This window comes from Rissa tridactyla, chromosome 6 (genome assembly GCF_028500815.1).
Source record: "Rissa tridactyla isolate bRisTri1 chromosome 6, bRisTri1.patW.cur.20221130, whole genome shotgun sequence".
In the NCBI taxonomy this organism is placed as follows: domain Eukaryota; kingdom Metazoa; phylum Chordata; class Aves; order Charadriiformes; family Laridae; genus Rissa; species Rissa tridactyla.
This window is the reverse complement of record NC_071471.1, coordinates 70,363,679-70,382,361: the sequence shown is the minus strand read 5'-3', so window position 1 is coordinate 70,382,361 and position 18,683 is coordinate 70,363,679. Positions and strand designations below refer to the sequence as shown.

Genomic DNA, 18,683 nt, shown 5'->3' with positions numbered 1-18,683 from the left:
GCCAGGCATGGCCACTTTTTAAAAAAGGAAATTATAAATTTGCTGGGTTTTATTGCAGGGTTTGGGGTTTTTTTTTTTTGCATACCTTGTGCTTAGGACACAAATGCTCTGGAAGGCAGGTGCTAGCTATTTAGCAGTCCGAGAGGTCATTACAGAAATATGCGCAAACCCACGTGCGAGCGGCGCACTTGGAGATTTCCTCTTAACTTCCCTCAAGCAGCACTCGGAAACAAAGAGCCCAGCTTCAATATTTAAGTCCAGAAAATGAAACATTCATGGGCTGTAGCTAGATATTGTTGCTGTAGCCGAACAACCCGCGCCTGCCTAAGGTTGAGGATGCACAACCGAATTTATATGCCGGCCGTAAAACCTGCGTTTAGGGACACAAAGTCTAACCAATCAGACTAAATAAATCAGCAGGCCCAGGTTTTATCATCACAGATAACCCTCATTAATCCAGCAAGCTTTTCCTGAAGACAAAGGACAAAATGAATTGCTTCATTGGCGCTGCCTGAGCGGCATGCTAATGCGGGGAGGTGGAGGGCATGAATTATTCATGCCCTTGCAGCCCGAGAACGGGCAGATCCTGGTTTTTCCTGTCACCATTGCAACAAGTGGCGGCTGGCCCGGCCGCGCACGGGCCACCACAGGTCCCCGGAGAGCAGCGAAATGCCTTCGGGAGAGGGAAAACCTCCGTGCCTGCGCTGCGCCCGACACAGCCGGGTGGATTTTCAGGTTAAGCCTTACGCAAAATGGACCCGGGAAACACAGTCTTTTGTGACTCAACTGTACTTGACCATAAACTGCTCCTCTTGGAAGAAAACAGGTGGCTTCGGTAAGTTTGTGCAACTTTTGACGTTTTCTGAATCCGCTGTAAGCTTTTTTCAGTTTACAGTAACTATATGTGCAAAACTATGTGCATTGTTTTACCGGTCCTTCTAAAAATAGTCTGCATTCTTCTGGCTTTTATAGTGACTTAATGAAGCCTAAAAAGGCATGCAATGCATTTATTTTTAACTCTAGAAAATACATAAACAGTATCTACAGAACTGACACTAAAGTTACGATCGAGCCTTCTGAAATTAACATGTATTATTTAAATTTTCAAAGCCTTGCAGGCACACTACTAAACCTAAACATATTTACGATCCACGTCTGATTTCTTGCAACCAAAACTGAGACCGATGTAATTCTGTGTCAAACTGGAGAATCTGAAAGGACGTGTGTTATTTTTCATCAGAAATGTTGGTTCCCTGTTGCAAGCGTAACTTGTGCTGTTGCTCTTTATTCAGCTAAATACCTTCCTGATTGGGCTGGGAACAGCAACCGAGACCTGCAGAACATTCTTACCATGCATTAACTATTCTGTTGTATCCTAAAATAGTTGAAAAGAATTAGTAACTTACCTAATTCTTCTAAGGGTAGGAAGAAAACACATTTTGTATGTAAAGCATATGGCAGTGATGAACTAAGGCTAGACTTACCACTTCTTTATAAGGTGAAGAGCAGCAAAATGTTTTGCTTTATTAGTCATTAGCAGTGTACTTACCTATAATATTTGTTTCAACTGTTTGTCTGATTTTTGTTATTTTCCAGTAGTGATACTGTCAGCATTGCCTGAGAACTCTCAGGTAACTCACTCCTTGGCACAGTTAAAAAACTGATGTAAATAATCAGCTCCCAAGAGCAGAGGCCACGGGTAGGAGCGTGAATATGAAAAGAATCCTGAATAAGTTTTGATTGTGGATAACAAGCTCTCCCTCTTTTTATTTGTTTGTTTTTAATTACATAGTCCAGATTCTGCTGCTTCTACTTTATTGCCTTTGTTTTGATCATAAAAGCATTTTCTTTGACATTCCGAAAGACAGCCAAATTTTGAAGGGATAAAAGTATGGCATAATGATATCTAGTGCTAACAGTAATTAAATGCCCTGCGTTTTAAGAAAAAAAAAAGCAAGAGGTGAAAATAGGGATATGCAAATAACAGGAGATATGCAAACAATGGATGTAATCCTGCACTCCTTAATCATAGGAGGAATCCTTATCCACATAAGTAATCCGTTGGTTTCAATAGACTCACATCAGTAGGTGCCATAGCAGAACGCCCGTATTTTTCAAGGCGATAACAGCGTCTGTTTTACCTGTTTTTTCTGTAATGTAATTTTAGCAACACGGTTTTTGGTGATGTGTTTGAATGCATTAATGATAATATTAAATTAGACTTTACCACACGTCTATGTTGCTTCTAAAAGTATAAAAGAGACAAATGGAATAACGGATTAGATGTGTCAGTAAGAAGGTACGAGCCCCACGTATTTTATTAGAGATGTGCTTGCAGTAGAATAGCACTACTCACCCTGTTGACTGTGTTTGTAGATTACTTTTTGGTACATGAGGTATATAAACTTTGCTTCTTTTAGCACAGGATGCAACTTTAGCAAAAACTCACTATGACAGCTGATGTCTCATAAGGCACACTTGGGCCTCCACAAGAGCGATGTTGATAAACATGGTTCATCTTACACATTTGAATACATGGTGGTAACGTCCTGTGAGTATTTTTTTTTGCTGGTATGGTCTCTGATCTTGCCAAAATAACAGCTGCAGCTCTGCCTTGGGGATAACGCGTTTGTACAGGTGTTGCGGGTGTGGTACCCTCCTCCTCAGCCCAGCTTGGCGCTTCCGAGCCTTCCACTCCAAGGCCATGCAGTGCTGCCCTGTAACCCAGGATGGGGCTTGGGAGCACCTGAGTGCCCTTCCCCAGGCAGTGCATCTGTTAATGAGGGAAAACTAATTACTGAAAAGCTTTTGGTACAATGGGGGTTGAGAGGTATAAATAGTCATGAACTGGTGCTGGTGCTCTGCAAGCCACCAGCCCGTCTTTGTGCTGGATGCCAGCAGCGGCAGCGTGGATGTGAACATCACGCTATAACCATCGTGGTCATTGCTGGGTTAAGATGCTTCCTCTGTGGAAATGTTCTCTTGTGTGCCCCCTGAAGGGGACAAAATAGAAATGAAGTAAAAATGCAATGGATGGCAGTTCCAGATGGTATATAAAATTTACACTTAAATGAAGTCAGTATAAAGTACCCGTTGGCTTTTTGTTGGTTGCGTTGAGATATCAAGAATGAACTGATTGTTCTTTAATCAGCTTCATTACATGGCAAAGATGTTGATGTTTTGTATTTGCAAATGAGGTACACTAGATTATTAGTATCTATTTGCGCTATATGATATGTATGATATACGGTATGATATATTTATAGACAGATTATATATGATATGAACTATCATATAGAAGCAGTTTAATGCTGAGGCTACGTGTCTCTTACGGACAGCAGAGTGCTGGAGGCAATAAAATGACCAGTGCCAAGAGGAAGGGCAGGGTGGCAGCTGCTGGTGGGGAGAGACTGGAGTGGCCCTCGGCAGCAGCTTTTCTTCTCACTTCCTCCACGTAGGGTCCCAGCGGGAGCATTAATGATCTCCAGGTACGTCCCTTTCTGCCCCCTGCCCATGGGGTCAATTATAGAATCATAGAATGGTTTGGGTTGGAAGGGACCAATTGTTCCGGTTCCTAATCCTTGGAGAACCCCACAAGCATTGGTTGCACATTAACTTGAACTTTATAACCACAGTTCTGAGGGTACTTTTTTTTCTACATTCATTCTCCTTTGTTGAATTATAAAAAAATATATATATATCACATGCAGCTATTTTTGTTTAAGGATCTCCTTCTGGCAATGGGCAGAGGTGAGGCCCCCGTTTTAATTTTTACTACCTTTTGTGAATTTTAGAGGTGGCTGTTCATGCAAATTTATTGAAAAGCCTTTAAAACTTGGCCCAAAAAAAGTGCTCTAGAGTGGTTCAGCTCATTTTGAATCAAAAATCGTGTGTTCGGTGATTCGGAGCAGCCTGTTTGTTTTTTTTTTTCCTTTGTGCATACAAACTATGTACAGCAAGAGGTGTTTTCTGTAACCACTGACGTGTCATCCTCATGTCTCTTCATTAGAGGATGCCCATGTCTCCTTGCTTCTCATCCCAGGCAGAGGGCAGGGGGTGTAGTCTCCAGTTTCCCCGGGTTAGAAGCTCTGTGAGAGCAAAGCTATGGGTGTGAGTGCTGCGAGCGATGGTGGGAGCAGGTTCTTCGTGGTTTGGCAGCATTCCCTCCTTTGTGTAAGATGTATTTTGCTGCTCTTTAGGGTTGGTGACACAAAGGCAGTGTATTGTGGCTGTTCTGCCTGGCTGTGGGCATTGCTACGGTTGACGGACTTTGCTGCATCAACGTAAAGTGTCCTGAGGTTCCCTAGGTAGGGCTTCCATGGCAAAGCTTGAATAAGTGGTAGTTCTGCTGGGCTAAGATATTTGAAACAATACCAAGCTCCAGTTCTAAGCCCAAGTAGTACGCAAAATAAAAGGCAAGTTTTAAAGTACAGGTAGAGGAAATTTTCTAGCTGCTGTTCTGCATCTGTCTGGGAGCCTGTGGCAGAGAAAGCAGAAAGACTGGAAAAGCCAGCGAGCAGCCCGCACAGCGTGCGGATTGAGCAAGGTCTGGGAGCCTGGCCCTGGGAAAGCCGGGCACTGGCTGAATATCGGCCACTTACTTTCCTGGTCCCCCAGGTCACAGCCATGTAGCAAACTTCAGCAAAGGTAGCACGATGTGGTCACTGGCTATGGAGCAGAGCCTGGAGGAGGAGATGCGTCCCCTGGTTCAGCATGTCCTTGTGATGGGACTTGCCACATCTGTTGTGTGTAGGACCTTAGGGACAGCAGTGCCACATGGGAAGGGTCTCCAGCAGAAGGGAACCACATGACATTGTGGGTGACTCAGTTTGGCCTTTAACCTTGACAAAAGACTAAACCAACGTACCTACCTTCATTAGTAGTAAGCTTGTAGTAGCTGCCTAGTGGCTTCTGAGTGGAAAAGCTGAGCTGGTGTGACACAGCACAGGTAAAGCTGCAATGCATAAGAACTTGAAAGGGTTTTACTTGTTCTCCATGTGTTCCTTTGCTGTACATCCCGTTCTGTGTCTGAGAGCAGCCAGGCCCGGAGGAGTGGCAGTCCTTACCCTCTTTGCGGTCTAGCCCAACCCCAAGCTGATATCTCCCCAGGGCATGTGTCAAGAATGTTCTTTCATACAACATTGCTGCTGTTTCATGTGACATTTCTGTCTCTGTATCTCTCCAGAGAGGGACACGTGCGCAGAGGACAGTCACACTCAAACCTATGTGTGCGGTCCCGGGCCCAAACCTTTCTCAGATTGTCATCGGTGATGTGCAGCATGCATTAATCATGGTTGTGTGATGGTGTAACACATCGGTCATACTCCCATGGCTTGTAAAACTCGCGCATGAAAGATTCATCCTCAAGTTTTGAATTGCACAGTACTTTGGGAAAGCGCATCTCTTCCCCCCAGTGGGGTAATCAGTTCAGGAATTAGCCGAGCTCCCGAGCAGGTTTTTGTGTGTATGTGTGTGCACCCAGTAGTGACACCTAGTGATGTCCAAGGAAGATTTGATTTCTTGATCAGAAGAGTGGGCAGGGAGCAAGAGGAGAGAGCCCCAGACTCTGTTCTGGTTGAACTGCAGATGATGAAATCATTCAGAGCTACAGAAAGGGAAGTTCTGAACCTGAATGTCAGCCTTAATATATTTAAATGACAACTACTGAACTGTCACCTAATGGTTGACAGTAATTACTAACAGGCAGAAAGCAACTCTTTTTATAACCTGCATTTGAAGAAGTCTAAGCTATAAAGTATATTAAGGGCCCATGACACAGCCTTGACATGTGGCCACAACTGACAAACAAAGTGTCTCCCCCAGGCCTTGATTTGCTATATTAGATGAGTAAAAAGCATCGATTGAAAACTTTACATTTCACAGCCTTCAAGAACTGACTTGTCTATAGTGCGCGTTGCTGTATTGCGCTGTGAGGGCAATTAGCTGGAAGAGTGTGTTCGTTTTCATTCATTAGTTGACAGTGGTGTCTCTCAAAATGATCTCCTGCACTATGAGCAGTAAATGATGGTACGCTTTCAAAGGTTAAACATTTTGATTTTTTTTTTTTTTTAGTATAATTTGCTTACGTTCAGAGAAGCTATGTTAAGAATATTATTAGACACTGGAGTCTCCCTCTAACTGTTACGGTAATGAACAACTGTTGGAAACTGTTTGGTATTTCCATGGCTTGAGGCATCAGCGGCCCCAGAGAGAAATACGTTATCTTTCAACCAAGTCTTTAATTATTTCCTGAGTTGATAAAGGAGTTAATCTATTACTGGCAAGATACTCCCTTCAGTTGTGGGTGAATCTTAAACCTTTTCAGTTGCTGTCAATATCAAGTGATCTGCGTGGATTACTCTGAATAACACTGCGGTGTTCTTCTGTAGCAACCACGTTGTCATTTTTGCTGTTTTCGTATTTCCTGGCAACACGTTTCCAAAGAGCTTTGTTCTCGCTGTGGAATTACGCTTGAGACCCCCTCCTGTGGCGCTGTCTGACACCTGACAGTCCACCAGCAGCAAGTGGGAAAATTCAGTGTAAACTACTGTTGGGTGTATGGTGATGACCACTCTCTGTTTTGAACGTGCATAATCTTTCCTCAACTCCCCGCAAAGTGTACACAGCCTCTCGATGAGTGTTGCATCCTGACTTGTTGATGGTGTTTTACCATTAATAATTAGGGTCCTGCATAGGGATGTATCACAAACAACTGAAAATATGCCTCTGGTGCCCTTATATAAACCTTTCCTGATGATTAAAGACCATCAGTGAAGGCTTTACAAGGGACAGAGAACATAATGGTGCAGAACAAGCATATAATAAACAGTGGTGAAGTTAGTAAGTTATTGCCAGTTATTTTGGCCGTCTTTTGGAAGATGAAGAATTGAGTCAAGAGAATATAGGTAGAATTTTGCTTGTATCTGTAGTCTAGCCCAGGATAAACATATGGAAAAAAAGAAGTGTTTTGAACATCAGAAGACTGAGCAGAAGGTAACGCTAGCTGCAGTCCTCGTGGGTAGCACGAAGCACCTCTGGGATTGCTTCAAATCTATCCATTTGAATTTCACTGATTGCATGTGTTTTTATACTTCTATCAGTCTAGACTTCTAGTGTCTCTCATTGCTGCATACATGTAAAATAAAGTTGGGAGGTTGAGTACACAACAACCAGGCAGCCTGGGGAGGTGGCTTTCATGGCTCAGCTCAGAAATCCCTGTGGGGAGGCGAGGGCAAGGCAGAGCCCATGGCCGCACACTCGGCACCTAACTCTTCTGCCTACTGTTTCTTCTGAAGCCACCAACTGCTGCGTTTGGGATGCTGAGAAGGACCCCGCTCTCCTCTCCGTGTCACCAGCGCGGTGCTGGTGCAGCTCTCCTCACATCCAGCGTTTCATCCACGGAGATGAAACAAACACATTCACAGCTGTCAGACGATTCTACGTGTAAATCAGTCCTACCCATAGCTCTTGTGCGTCGTGAGGAATGTACAGTTTGGAAATGTATTTACAAGTTATTTTTTTTTTCCCAATAGTATCAGGTTTTAACAGGCAAAGTCCCCCTGCAAAGTCTTACAGGAGGAGGGTACTTTTTTCCTGTGTAGTCAGTTTTTGTTACCAGATCAGTGGCCCAGGTTGCCCAGAGCAGCTGTGGCTGCCCCATCCCTGGAGGGGTTCAAGGCCAGGTTGGACGGGGCTTGGAGCAGCCTGGGCTGGTGGGAGGTGTCCCTGCCCAGGGCAGGGGGGTGGAACCAGATGGTCTTTAAGGTCCCTTCCAACCCAAACCATTCTATGATTCTATGATCACTTTTTAGGCTAAGTTATACTGAAAGCAAGGTTTAATCAATAATGATGTGGCTGGCCTCCGCTTTGCTAAAATTTCGCTCCACCATCTTTTTGCTCGTGTGACTGAGTGAATGAAAAAGAGACACCCATTAAATTGAAGTCGGGTGTTCGCCTTCGTTAATAATTTTACGCCGCATTGCAAAACCAGAAAAGCAGTCCGCACATTCCATGCTAAACTGCAGATAACAGCACAAAATTTCTCAGCGCAATTTTAGAAAAGGAATAGAAGCAATGGGATTCCATTCTCACTTCCTACATCTACAATCGCATGTGGATAATACAATGCGCATTGTCACAGTGAGTACGATATACTGTAGAGTGCATTGTGGATATGTCTCTCATACAATCTTTTCCATAGAGAATAAAATAGTTGGACAGAGATACAGAACTTAATGGGAGAAAAGAAAAAGCCGCGTACCAGAATGGACATAGCAAATTGTTAACTGCTGCTCCGGTAGATTTAGGAGGGTTGCTATGGTTTCTTTTATAAAAATCTTCCAGCCACAGAAATGACTCTTGCAAACAATGCTGCGTGTAGGTGTAAAGAAACGTATCGCACGTGCGGCACCAGCCCATGTGCACGGGGCCAAGCACACCAGCGGGTGTTCGGCGCTTGGTGGGTGCTGGGAATCACCAGGTCAGCCGTGCCCTGTCCTCGCCTTGAAATTAAATTGCCGTAATGCGAACTGAGAACTGCCCAGTGCTAACAGCCATTGCTTGGTGACAAGGTGAGCGCGTAGCATGGCAGTGCTAAAACACCCCAACTCCTGTTTTCCTGTTGTATCCTCCTCTTTTTGTTATCTCCTATCTCTGAATTTCTCAATGCTGAAATTTTTAGGCAAATGCTGCATGCTTCGGGGTTTTTTTCTTGTTCTTTCTTTGCTTGCGTAGTGCCTTGAACAACAGCTCATGACCTAGTTCTGTCTTTTAATTGCTACTGCAATATGAATTTTAATTCCAACCAGAGTCCAGATGTATTGAGGATACGCAGCACGTGTCAGGGCCAGTGCCATTCATCTTACAGGCCAGTGTTTCCCAGCCCTTTGAATTCAGGGAGCCCTTAACCTTTTTGAAAAAAATCTTAAACCATCATCATGTATTTCACTGTTGTCTGGTGGTGGGAAACGGAGATAATAACTGTTAATCTAAATGCTAATATGTATTTTCTCTTACAGATTAGTTTGTTTTGCTGTTCTTTAAGCTTTGACTAAAAATATTAATGGAGATGAAGGTGAGCCTTGTGCTTGCATCCTCCAGTGCCCAAGTGAACCTGGCCATGGGTACCGACAATTTCTAGGAGCCCATTTATGCTTCTATATACTTAATATTGTTTGCTTCTTTTTGTGACCATTTTTGTTGACTTATGGACATTGGTGGTAGAAAATGAGTGTCTCATCAAGAACTACAGGTATTATGCATCTGGTGGGGACCATAACTTGATGAGCAAGGTATTAGATTTAGCATGCTCTAAAGCATGCTTTTTGGAGCAATGTAAACTTTGTTCACAAAAAATACATTTATTTCTCTGCACTTCAGAAGAAACACCGGCTACATTTACTGCGTTCTGAGCATGCCACAGATTTCCTCTATCAGTTGCCATTTAGCTGTTGTGCTTAGCCAAGATTTCCCTCTTTTGCTCCACTGAAATGGGTAGTGAAGGCAAGTTATCAATATGCCTTCTACGGACTGCTCCAGAAAGAGCTTAATTTTAATCATTCTATGATTGCAGCTTATGAAATACACTGGAATCCTTTGGAAGGAAAAAAAAAAAGCGTATGTAAAAACATAAGCTGTTTTAGGTTAGATTAGATCTTGAAATGCGAGGATACACTAGTATTCAATCAGTTTAATTGTTCATATCAAGGAAACTGCAAAATGGAGAAAAATATAGCAGTTTCTGATGCACACATAAGCGTGTCCTACCCAAAACACACGCATACAAGGCACGCGTGAGCGGAGTTTTTCTTTATATTATACCAGTTGATATAGAATGCAGAAAAAGAGGGTCGATAATGCTCTGGAGAGAGAGAGGAGAGCAGAAAGCTGAGGACGCAGCCTCGCACAACCACTAGAAATGGGGCTGGGAGGAGACACCCAGGGAAGGACAGCACGTGGGCGCCTTTGAGTTGAGTGCTGGTAAGAAAGCTGGTAAACCTGGACCTCGGGGCAGAGCGGCTGCCTGGGCTGTGGCTCCGCGGGCTCCTCCGTGGGCAGCCAAGGCTCTGCGTCGTCTCTGGGAAGGTGCACAGAGGAGGATCCTTCTCTTCATGGTTACAGCATCATCTTTATCATTACAGTTTCCTCTTTCCCAAAAACTACTTGCCAGACCCTGGTGCTTGCTAGTCACTCTGCCAAGCAAAGATTTAAAAGCACCGTTACATCAAATTGTTATCCCAGGGGTATATTATTACAGATAAGGATGTATATTGCAACTTGTTCTTACAGTAGACATAACGTTACTGCCTTTTATTATTGCTGATATTTCATGTACAATACAACTTCATTTGATTAGCTAACTAAAATGCATTTTCTGCCAAAGATATGGTGAGCAGGAGGGAAAATCACCTTCTTGGAGAAATGCCTTATAAGAGGGTGACTAAAAAACACAGATAGTACAGTCTGAGAGACAGAAATTTTGTACATTAATCCCAAAGACTCCCCAAAAGCTGTGGAACCTTGGAGCTGAGCTTTCAGAATACAAACCAGCAGTTTAGCTGTAAAATAAATCTCTTTAAAAGGAAACCATCATGATATCACCTACAAACATTTTAGAACACTGAGTTAATCTAAAGGTTATGAGTAAAATGGGAGAAAGATGCTTCTGTGTGCAGAGGGTAAGTACTTTTATGTTTTGGGGAAAAAAAACCTTCTGTTCCTCACCCAAAGGGCTGAAGCCTTGCCTTAAGTGCAAAATTCAGCCGTGGCCAAGGGAGTCATCCCTAACACAACCGCACTTATATCATCTCCTTGATACCCACACTCACAGTGGCAACATGAGATCATTAAATAAGGTTTGACCTTCTTTTCGCGTCCTCTGTGGAGGCAGCAGACCAAGTTTGTGGGCCAGCAATCTGCGTGGGTCTCTCGTCTCACCTTTGTGCGGTCGATGGCGATTTCTACACTGCCACGCCGCCCACAGCCGAATCCTCCCTCGGCAGCTGAGCCATCAGCAATCGCTTTCATGTGCGTCTCCCCTGTGGGGAGCGTGGGCTGGCTTGGTTATTGTACGTGGGAGGAGGATGTGAGAACGGGAGCCAAACACCACTGCAGGTCCCTTTGCTCTTGCAGGTGGAAAGATAAAATGGCTTGTAAATGGGTCTCCGAGCCCTCTTCCATAGTACCAGGGGGCCTTTTCTTGCTGGGGGCTCATCAGGGGGCTGGCAGAAGGGCCCCCTCTTGCACAGCATCTGCTGCTTTCACCCCGCGAGCCTGGCGTAGGGTGGAAGGGCTGCGACGGGGCAGGACCACAGCTCCTGGATGGGGCACGTTTGTGACTCCAAAATTGTGTCGTTACCTGCAAACCTCTCCCGAAACAAATAGGACCGCAGAGGGAATGCTTGCGGGAAGCGTCCAAGGAAAGAGGGCTGAATGCGGGGTTGGTAGGCTTGTGCAGGGTTAGAGAGCTGTTTCGGTGGCTCCTCCCGGGAGCTCGCCCAGCTCAGGGAGCAGAAAGGTGAAAAAGCCAGGGGAGAGAAACCTGAGGAATGGCTGAGCGAGCCGCAAGGAAACTCGTGCTCCTGTCTGTGTTTTACAGGCTGGTAAATGCAGTCCTGTCCCGGGTCTGTGAGAAGCGACTAAGGAAAGAGCGAGCACCAGGCGTTACCTTGTCTGCTGGGTCCACCCTTCCAACCCTTCCAGCCGATAGATGAGCACGGCAGGTTCCTGTGTCATGACTTAGTCTTAATCACCTGTGCTCATTTACCCTCTGGATCCTCAGTGAGCTTCTCTGCCTCTCACTCGCATCTGAATTCCGCTTTATTGCTTTTAATGTTGCTTCTCTTCCCCTTTGTGCTCCTCAGGTAGCAACTGTGTTTTAGCGTGTTTTCGGAAACCAGCAATAATATTTCCTGAGACGATTCATTTCTTTAATTTGTTGCTGTTCTGGCATCTGACACTTCCCGCTCGTGCAGAGCTCTCCCTGGACTCGAGAGTCTCTCTGCAGTACATGTATCTTCAACGCGCTTTATTTTAATCAGGGCTCCCGGAATTCGGTAATACTTCAGGCCAATTTCTACAGTAAATCTGAATGCATTCAGCAAAAACATGTGCAGCCAGTGATCAGACATAATTGCCAACAATTTCACACCCACAGAATCCTTGCTTGACTCTAACATTCCTGGAGCCCCATCTTTCCCATCACCGTTTCGAGCAGGAATCTCGCGGTTGCTAGGGGATGGAATTTTTTATGCACTTCTATATGAAGTATTTTTAGCGTGAAGTGGAGAATTACCCATACAGTTTTCTGGTTAATATTTGCTGTATTAAAATGGAAGGACCAAGATGCAGCGAGAAGCAAAGCTCCAGAGGTCCGGAGGCCAGGTTTGATGCAGGTACTATCCAGGCATTCAAAATATTACTTGAATCCGTGTCTGCTGAATTTAACTGGAGCTCTGACAATTACAGGCTGTCACAGGAGACTTCCACTTCTACTCCTGACTCAATTACCAAGTCTCACGCTTCTCATCATATTACCATTGCTGTAAATAAAGTCAAATTCATTCTCCTTTTTTCTTCGCTAGTCTAAGGAGAAGGGAATTGGCTGACTTCTACCACCTAGCATCGAATTGAGCCCAAGCTTCAGACGAACTCTTAGGTGAATTTGAATTAAATATTTTTATCGGCAAATTTGAGGTTATTGATGCACTGAGTTTAAAAAACAAAGCCTCCCATATTTATTACCCATTCCCAAATTCTCGCTATAACAGCACCTGGTACCTAAAGACTAAAAATAACAGATATACCTAAACAACTTGGGTCTCCTTAAAATTTTACGGATGAGAATCAGTAGTAGAGAGGGTACTTTAGCATGCCACTAGATTATCTTTAGTGCTACTGTAGTTTCCATAATGCATTCTGTTCCTTATGCAGCCTAATACTTGTTTTCCTTTTTGCCTATTCTTGCATGCTGAAAAGATGTTTACATTCAGCTGTTCGTGACTCTTGGTCTTTTTCCTAAGTGATTAGTTGATTGCAGCTCAATAATGTTTGAGTAGTTCAAATTATTTCTTGCACTTCATGTTTGTAGCGATCTGAGTCTGTCTGTATACAACTTCTGAATTGTGTCCAATTCCGGGACTCATTAAACGCGCATGTGTCGGGCGGGCTTCACTTCCAGGAGACGTGCGTTGCTTCTCTTCTTTTTCCAAGGGCTTGCACAGGCTGATTGCAAGAAAGGGTATCAGCTGAGGATCATCCCTGGAAGTGCTCTCCTCTTGAAATTAAATTCCTCTAAACCTGGGATTCCCCAAACTGCGAAGTGCACACCATAGTGCTACTAGAATATTGGCTGGGTTGCTCTCACATGCCTTCGTAGAAGTACTTAACCGAGCTGCATGAGATAAGTGTCGCCACACAGGCAATACCTCCAAAAAATATCCATGTCTTGCGGAGCTCCTTGCCGTACCCCTATGACTCTACCCCTCTTCCAGCTCAGGTGAGCTCCCCTCCGAGACCCCAGTTAGCTGCAAGGCATTCGGGATGATGCGTGAAGAGGGCGGATTGGATTTGACTTCTGGGTGTCAAGGGTGGTATTGGGGCTTGAGGTGTGAGAAGTGGTAGGAAGGCTGGGAGATGGGAAATCTTTTGGGGTCCTAGGTTGGTGTGTGAGGATTTGTATGGTTTAATAGAAACAGTAGTAATTGATGCCTGTCTTGCACTTGTGCACACATGCCTCCCTGGTACAGAACATATAACTTTAATCAGTTTAACCAAGGGTGATAACACCATCTTAAGAAACAGTTGGTACTAGGATGGAAACCCCACGGAAGAAATGTGGCTTAGCAAACAAGGGTATTTTCTGTGTTACAGAGTTTACTGCCACCTATGTTGGTTTTACAGCAGCAGAAAGGAATGCCTGGGCTGCAGTTCCTGGTTCTCATTTTTTAATGTACTTTATTAAAGTACTTTTTATAGTGCAAAATGCATGAGCAGTCCCCGCAGCAAACATGTCCTTCTAGCAGTGGAATGCCTCCCCTATTCCTTTATGTGCTTTCTTCAACCCATGAACCCTCTGTTGTTTTACCTGCTTCACCCTCCAGCCTGGCTATGGGTTTCTTCTGGGAACTGGGAAAATATACTCCTGAATATCAGGTCTGGAGTCCATCTCCTGTTTCTTTAACCCTTTAATGAGCCGTTTACTTATAACTAGAGAAACCAGCTGAAACACCTGACATGAAGGAGGGGGTTTGGGCTGAGGATCCCAGCACCTGGGAAGAAGGTGGGAGTTGAGATATGCCCTCCCAGTCAGCTGGTCTGAGCACTGTTCTCTCCACCTCCTCTCTTTGAGTCCTCAAATCTCTTGTCTCTAAAGTGTAAGACCTTTTCTGTTGGTTCATGGGACCAGGGCATCTCAGAGGGTGCTCCTGGCTCACTGCTGGAGCTGGAAAGTGGCCTCCATCGTAGTCCATCTCCTCAGCCATGCACGCGGCACAGGCTCAGATCAGCCAGAGCGGCCTGACCCAATAAGTAGGGCTGCAAATGGGGAGAAGGTCTTCAGCACAACGCTTTGGGTGCAAAACTCAGGCATGGTGGTAAGAGAGGATTGTACGCGCAAGAGGACAACAGCTGCGTGAAAATGAAGCTTCTCCAAAAACCGTAGCTCCACATATAGCCATCCAACCTCTGCCGTGCGCTGCCACAGACTGCACATCCACCAAGATCCACAGAATATCAACAGAAAGAAAATGCTGCATTTGCGTAGAGATTTCACCCAGATTCTGCTGCTTCCTGGTAGGTGCTGCTGGGGAGAGGTGAAGTCTTTGGGCAAATAGTGCCATCACTGATGCTTTGTATCAGGAGGGCTCATTAACTCCACAGGGCTGTTTCTGAAGATGAAAAGTCTTCTTTTCACAGTGCAGGAGTTTTAACTGTGCCCTGGCTAAAGATTACCTCAACCTGCTATGAATTGAGATGTTTCACTAATTGGTTTCTTGGTTCATTAGCCAAATTGTGTGTATGAGGGAAATGGAAAAAGCTCAGAACGAATTTCCCTTGCAATCCTTAATTTAAATGGTGAATAATAATTTTACATTGAACAAAACATGTCACGTGATTTGCAGCGGTGAGGTTAATTTTTTTTTTACTTTGGGATCATCTGCTTTGTAGGAAAGCGATCCTCAGCTGTGCCCCATTCTGCCACGGTGTGACACCAGGTAGGAAAGTATCATCATTATAGTGTAATAATCTCAAAGTTTATACAGAAATACCTTGTCATGGGAAGTTCCTCCTCATATATTGCTTTAAGTAGTGAGGTAACAGAGAGAAACAGCAAAAAAATCTTTAAAAGTCAGCTTTACTGCAATGGACGCTGGGGCTCTATGTCCACTACAGCTACGCAAGTAAGAAAACTATGTGTTTCTAGTTTACTCTTTCTGATGCAGCACGCTCAGCTAAAAATCAAAGGTTAGCTCTGAGCAGCTAAAGGGAACAAATTCCTCTAATTCATCAAAGCGAATGCTGTAGAATTTAATCTGTTTTATGACTTTTCTACCATTGATTGTTATGGCATGACTGGGGCCCGGGAGGTCATTTGTGAGCACTGAATTGCTAGTTGTGTGACAGTAAAAAAAAAAAAAAAAAAAAAAGAAGGCTAAAAGAAAGGTTAAATTAAAGAAGCTGCTAGAAGCTATTTTTGTAAGATGAATGTATATTATCTAAATTAATGACAGTAAACCTCCAATTAGCTGAATGTTGATGCAGAGTTACAGCTTTATAAGGTAAATACATGTTTTCTCAAGCCAATGGGTTGGGGAAGGAAATGTTTAGCCTGCATCTGTAATAGGGTTACAGGTAGATTAACATTTCCTGTGTGTTGGGGCACAGTGACCTGGCTGCTCTTGCTGACAAATCTTTACAATAAATCTGTCATTGCTTCCTAACAGCAACACAGACTGTGGAAGTTATGACCCTGTCCTCCAGAGTATCCTCCCAAAATATGGGATGGGCAAAAGCCTTCAATGTGCTGGTTTGTTTTTTCCATAAACAGCTTAGCTTTTATTTTAGAACGGAGATTTCTTCTTCAGCCCAGTGCATGCTGTTTTGGCATAAATAAGTTTGAAGTGGAACTTCTGAACTTCTGTTTCATTAATTTATTGAATTCCTCCGTAAACATACATCAAAAAGAACAGCAGCTACAAACTCCTTTTGTTGTGTTTTTTTTTTTGTTTTGTTTTTGCAATTTATACATGCTAAAATAAGTGCATAATGGATTTATTTGAACAATGTACTCCTTGGGAAGTGTAGAATTTTCTTGCAGACTGTCTTTGTGTGAACGGTGGGTTAATCAAGATGTGTCCTCTCACAGTCACTCATATTCATGAACGCTCGCAGTACACCATTTAGCTGTGTATAAGAGTTTACCAACATTATGGCTTTGAAGATCAGCAAAAAAACCCCAAACAGGTCTGTTTAAAAAACGAACAAAAAAAAAAAAGGCAAAAACCCCCTAAAAAACAAAATTCCACCCCAACCCCCAGAACAACAACAAAAACCAGCCAAAAACCACCTTTGCATTATTTCTTGAGGTCTTATTTTCCTGAATATTTCTAAAGGATGCCCACAGTGTCTTTTATAGAGGCCTTGTGACCGTACCGTAACAGCAACACCGGGTCAGAGCAACGACCCAATTACATCATTATCCTGATTCTGGTCGTTTAGGTTCACGATTTAATGACGTGTTGTGCAGAAAAAGTATCTTCTAACGTGTGTGTAACTACCCAGTAGTTTCACGTCTCCCCATACCTCTTCCAATGCATCTTACGAAAGCTGTTTGTGATTTTTGTAGATCTCTACCATATTGCTTCTTTTTTGACTTTTACGGACAAGTCCCCACTTGTTTATCGTCAGTGTTTGGCAGTAACAGTCCTCCTTCTGGGCCGTTCTGGGAAAATATCGGTTCTTAGTATACATCTGCTGATTTAGGATGGAAATTGAATTTAAGGAGATTTTGAGGTACTGCTGTGTGTGTTTTGTTTATTTGCCCAGTTTACTGCGTATTTTCCTTGGTTCTTGGCTCTGCTCCTTTGTCAGCCCGGTCTTCTGTCACTTCTATGTAATTTATACTCGGGGTTTTTTTCCATAGTGTCCACTGATTTATCTTAATCCCGTCATATTTATGAGATGCCTGGGATATCAATATCCCTTTTTTAAAAATAAACAGGCATTCTGGATTACTCAGCGCTTCTGCACTGTGTATGCTTATTTGAACTCACACAGTTAGTATTGCTCTCGTTGCGATTTTTATGCTCCATGTATAAATGCAGTCTTGCTTGTCTTGACTGTTCTTTGAAATGATTATTTATTTTTTTTTTTTTCCACCTAAGACTCTCCCTCTCCGCTCTGTCCAAAGATAGAGAGGCTTTTATAACCAACTTTTCTTCAGCTTTTAGTTCGGGAGTGGGGAAAAAAAGAAAAAGGGGAAAAAAACAACCAAGAAAACTCTCTTAGCTTTAAAAGCATTAACTGTGCTGTTCTATTCTGGTGTAGATGGAGCCAGGCTTTCCTTGCAGGCCTCCTCCTTAGTCCCCAGAGTTTTCCCAGTAAAGCTCTCCTCTTTCCTTCTCTCCATTGCGTTTTCCTGCCCAGGGACTGATCTATTAGGCTGGGACTATTTTTTTCTGTGAGGGTTTGTTTTTTGGGTTTTGTTTGTTTGTTTGTTTGTTTTCTTGTGTCCACCTCCATCTTTCCCAGTCTCTCTGACTGACTATCTGAGGAGAGATCATTCTCCTCCTGAAAGCCGAGTGATATTTCCAACACATGTAGTCAAAGACAAATAGTTATATACGTTGCTTGACCCAGATCACTGGCTGGACACCAGCTCACCTTTTCCTTAATTCTTTTTTTCCTAGCTTTGATCCCCACTGCTGTTTATTTTACGTTTCTAGCAATCTCTAAGAGACATTTAGCAAGGGCTTTGGATACAAGATGAATTCCAAAATCCATAGCTTTTTCTCATACTGTGTTTTTGAACTGAAATCCCCTTGAAAGGTCACTTGAAGGCTTGAAATACTTGAGCATTTAGGTTGTTGTTGATTTTTCTCATGGTGATTGACTAGCCATCAAGCTCATCATGCTCTTCTAAAAACAGAGTAAGTGGTTACATTTTTCTTTCTTGTAAAGACAGAGCCACTGAACTTCTGCAACATAGCTGCTGGTGGAACTACATTATGCACGTGTGGATATCCACAGAAATGACACATGGGTCAGACCAAATAGTGTTGACTTAAAGGGTGGGTGTCAGGAGGATGGGGCCAGGCTCTTTTCAGTGGTGCCCAGCGACAGGACAAGAGGCAACAGGCACAAACTTGACCATGGGAAGTTCCACCTAAACATGAGGAGGAACTTCTTTACCTTGAGGGTGGCAGAGCCCTGGCACAGGCTGCCCAGAGAGGTGGTGGAGTCTCCGTCTCTGGAGACATTCCAAACCCGCCTGGACGCGTTCCTGTGCCACCTGCTCTGGGTGATCCTGCTCTGGCAGGGGGTTGGACTAGATGATCTCCAGAGGTCCCTTCCAACCCCTGCCAGTCTGTGATTCCGTGACCCTACTGTGCAGAGGAGAAACCATTTCATATGTGTGTGCTGTAGTTAAAGGAAAACATTAATCCATTTTGAAATGCTAATGATGG

General features: G+C 43.8%; 1 protein-coding gene across 1 annotated transcript in view; it reads left to right on the top strand.

The window, feature by feature from the left end:
- The first annotated feature begins 298 nt into the window (after nucleotides 1-298).
- The window catches only part of C6H10orf90 (chromosome 6 C10orf90 homolog), a 70,118-nt gene continuing 51,733 nt past the window's right edge, over nucleotides 299-18,683 (top strand). The window contains exon 1 of the mRNA XM_054206752.1: nucleotides 299-835. Within this exon, the coding sequence (XP_054062727.1) occupies nucleotides 670-835 (166 nt within the window). The 5' untranslated portion in view covers nucleotides 299-669. The remainder of the gene's footprint in view (nucleotides 836-18,683) is intronic.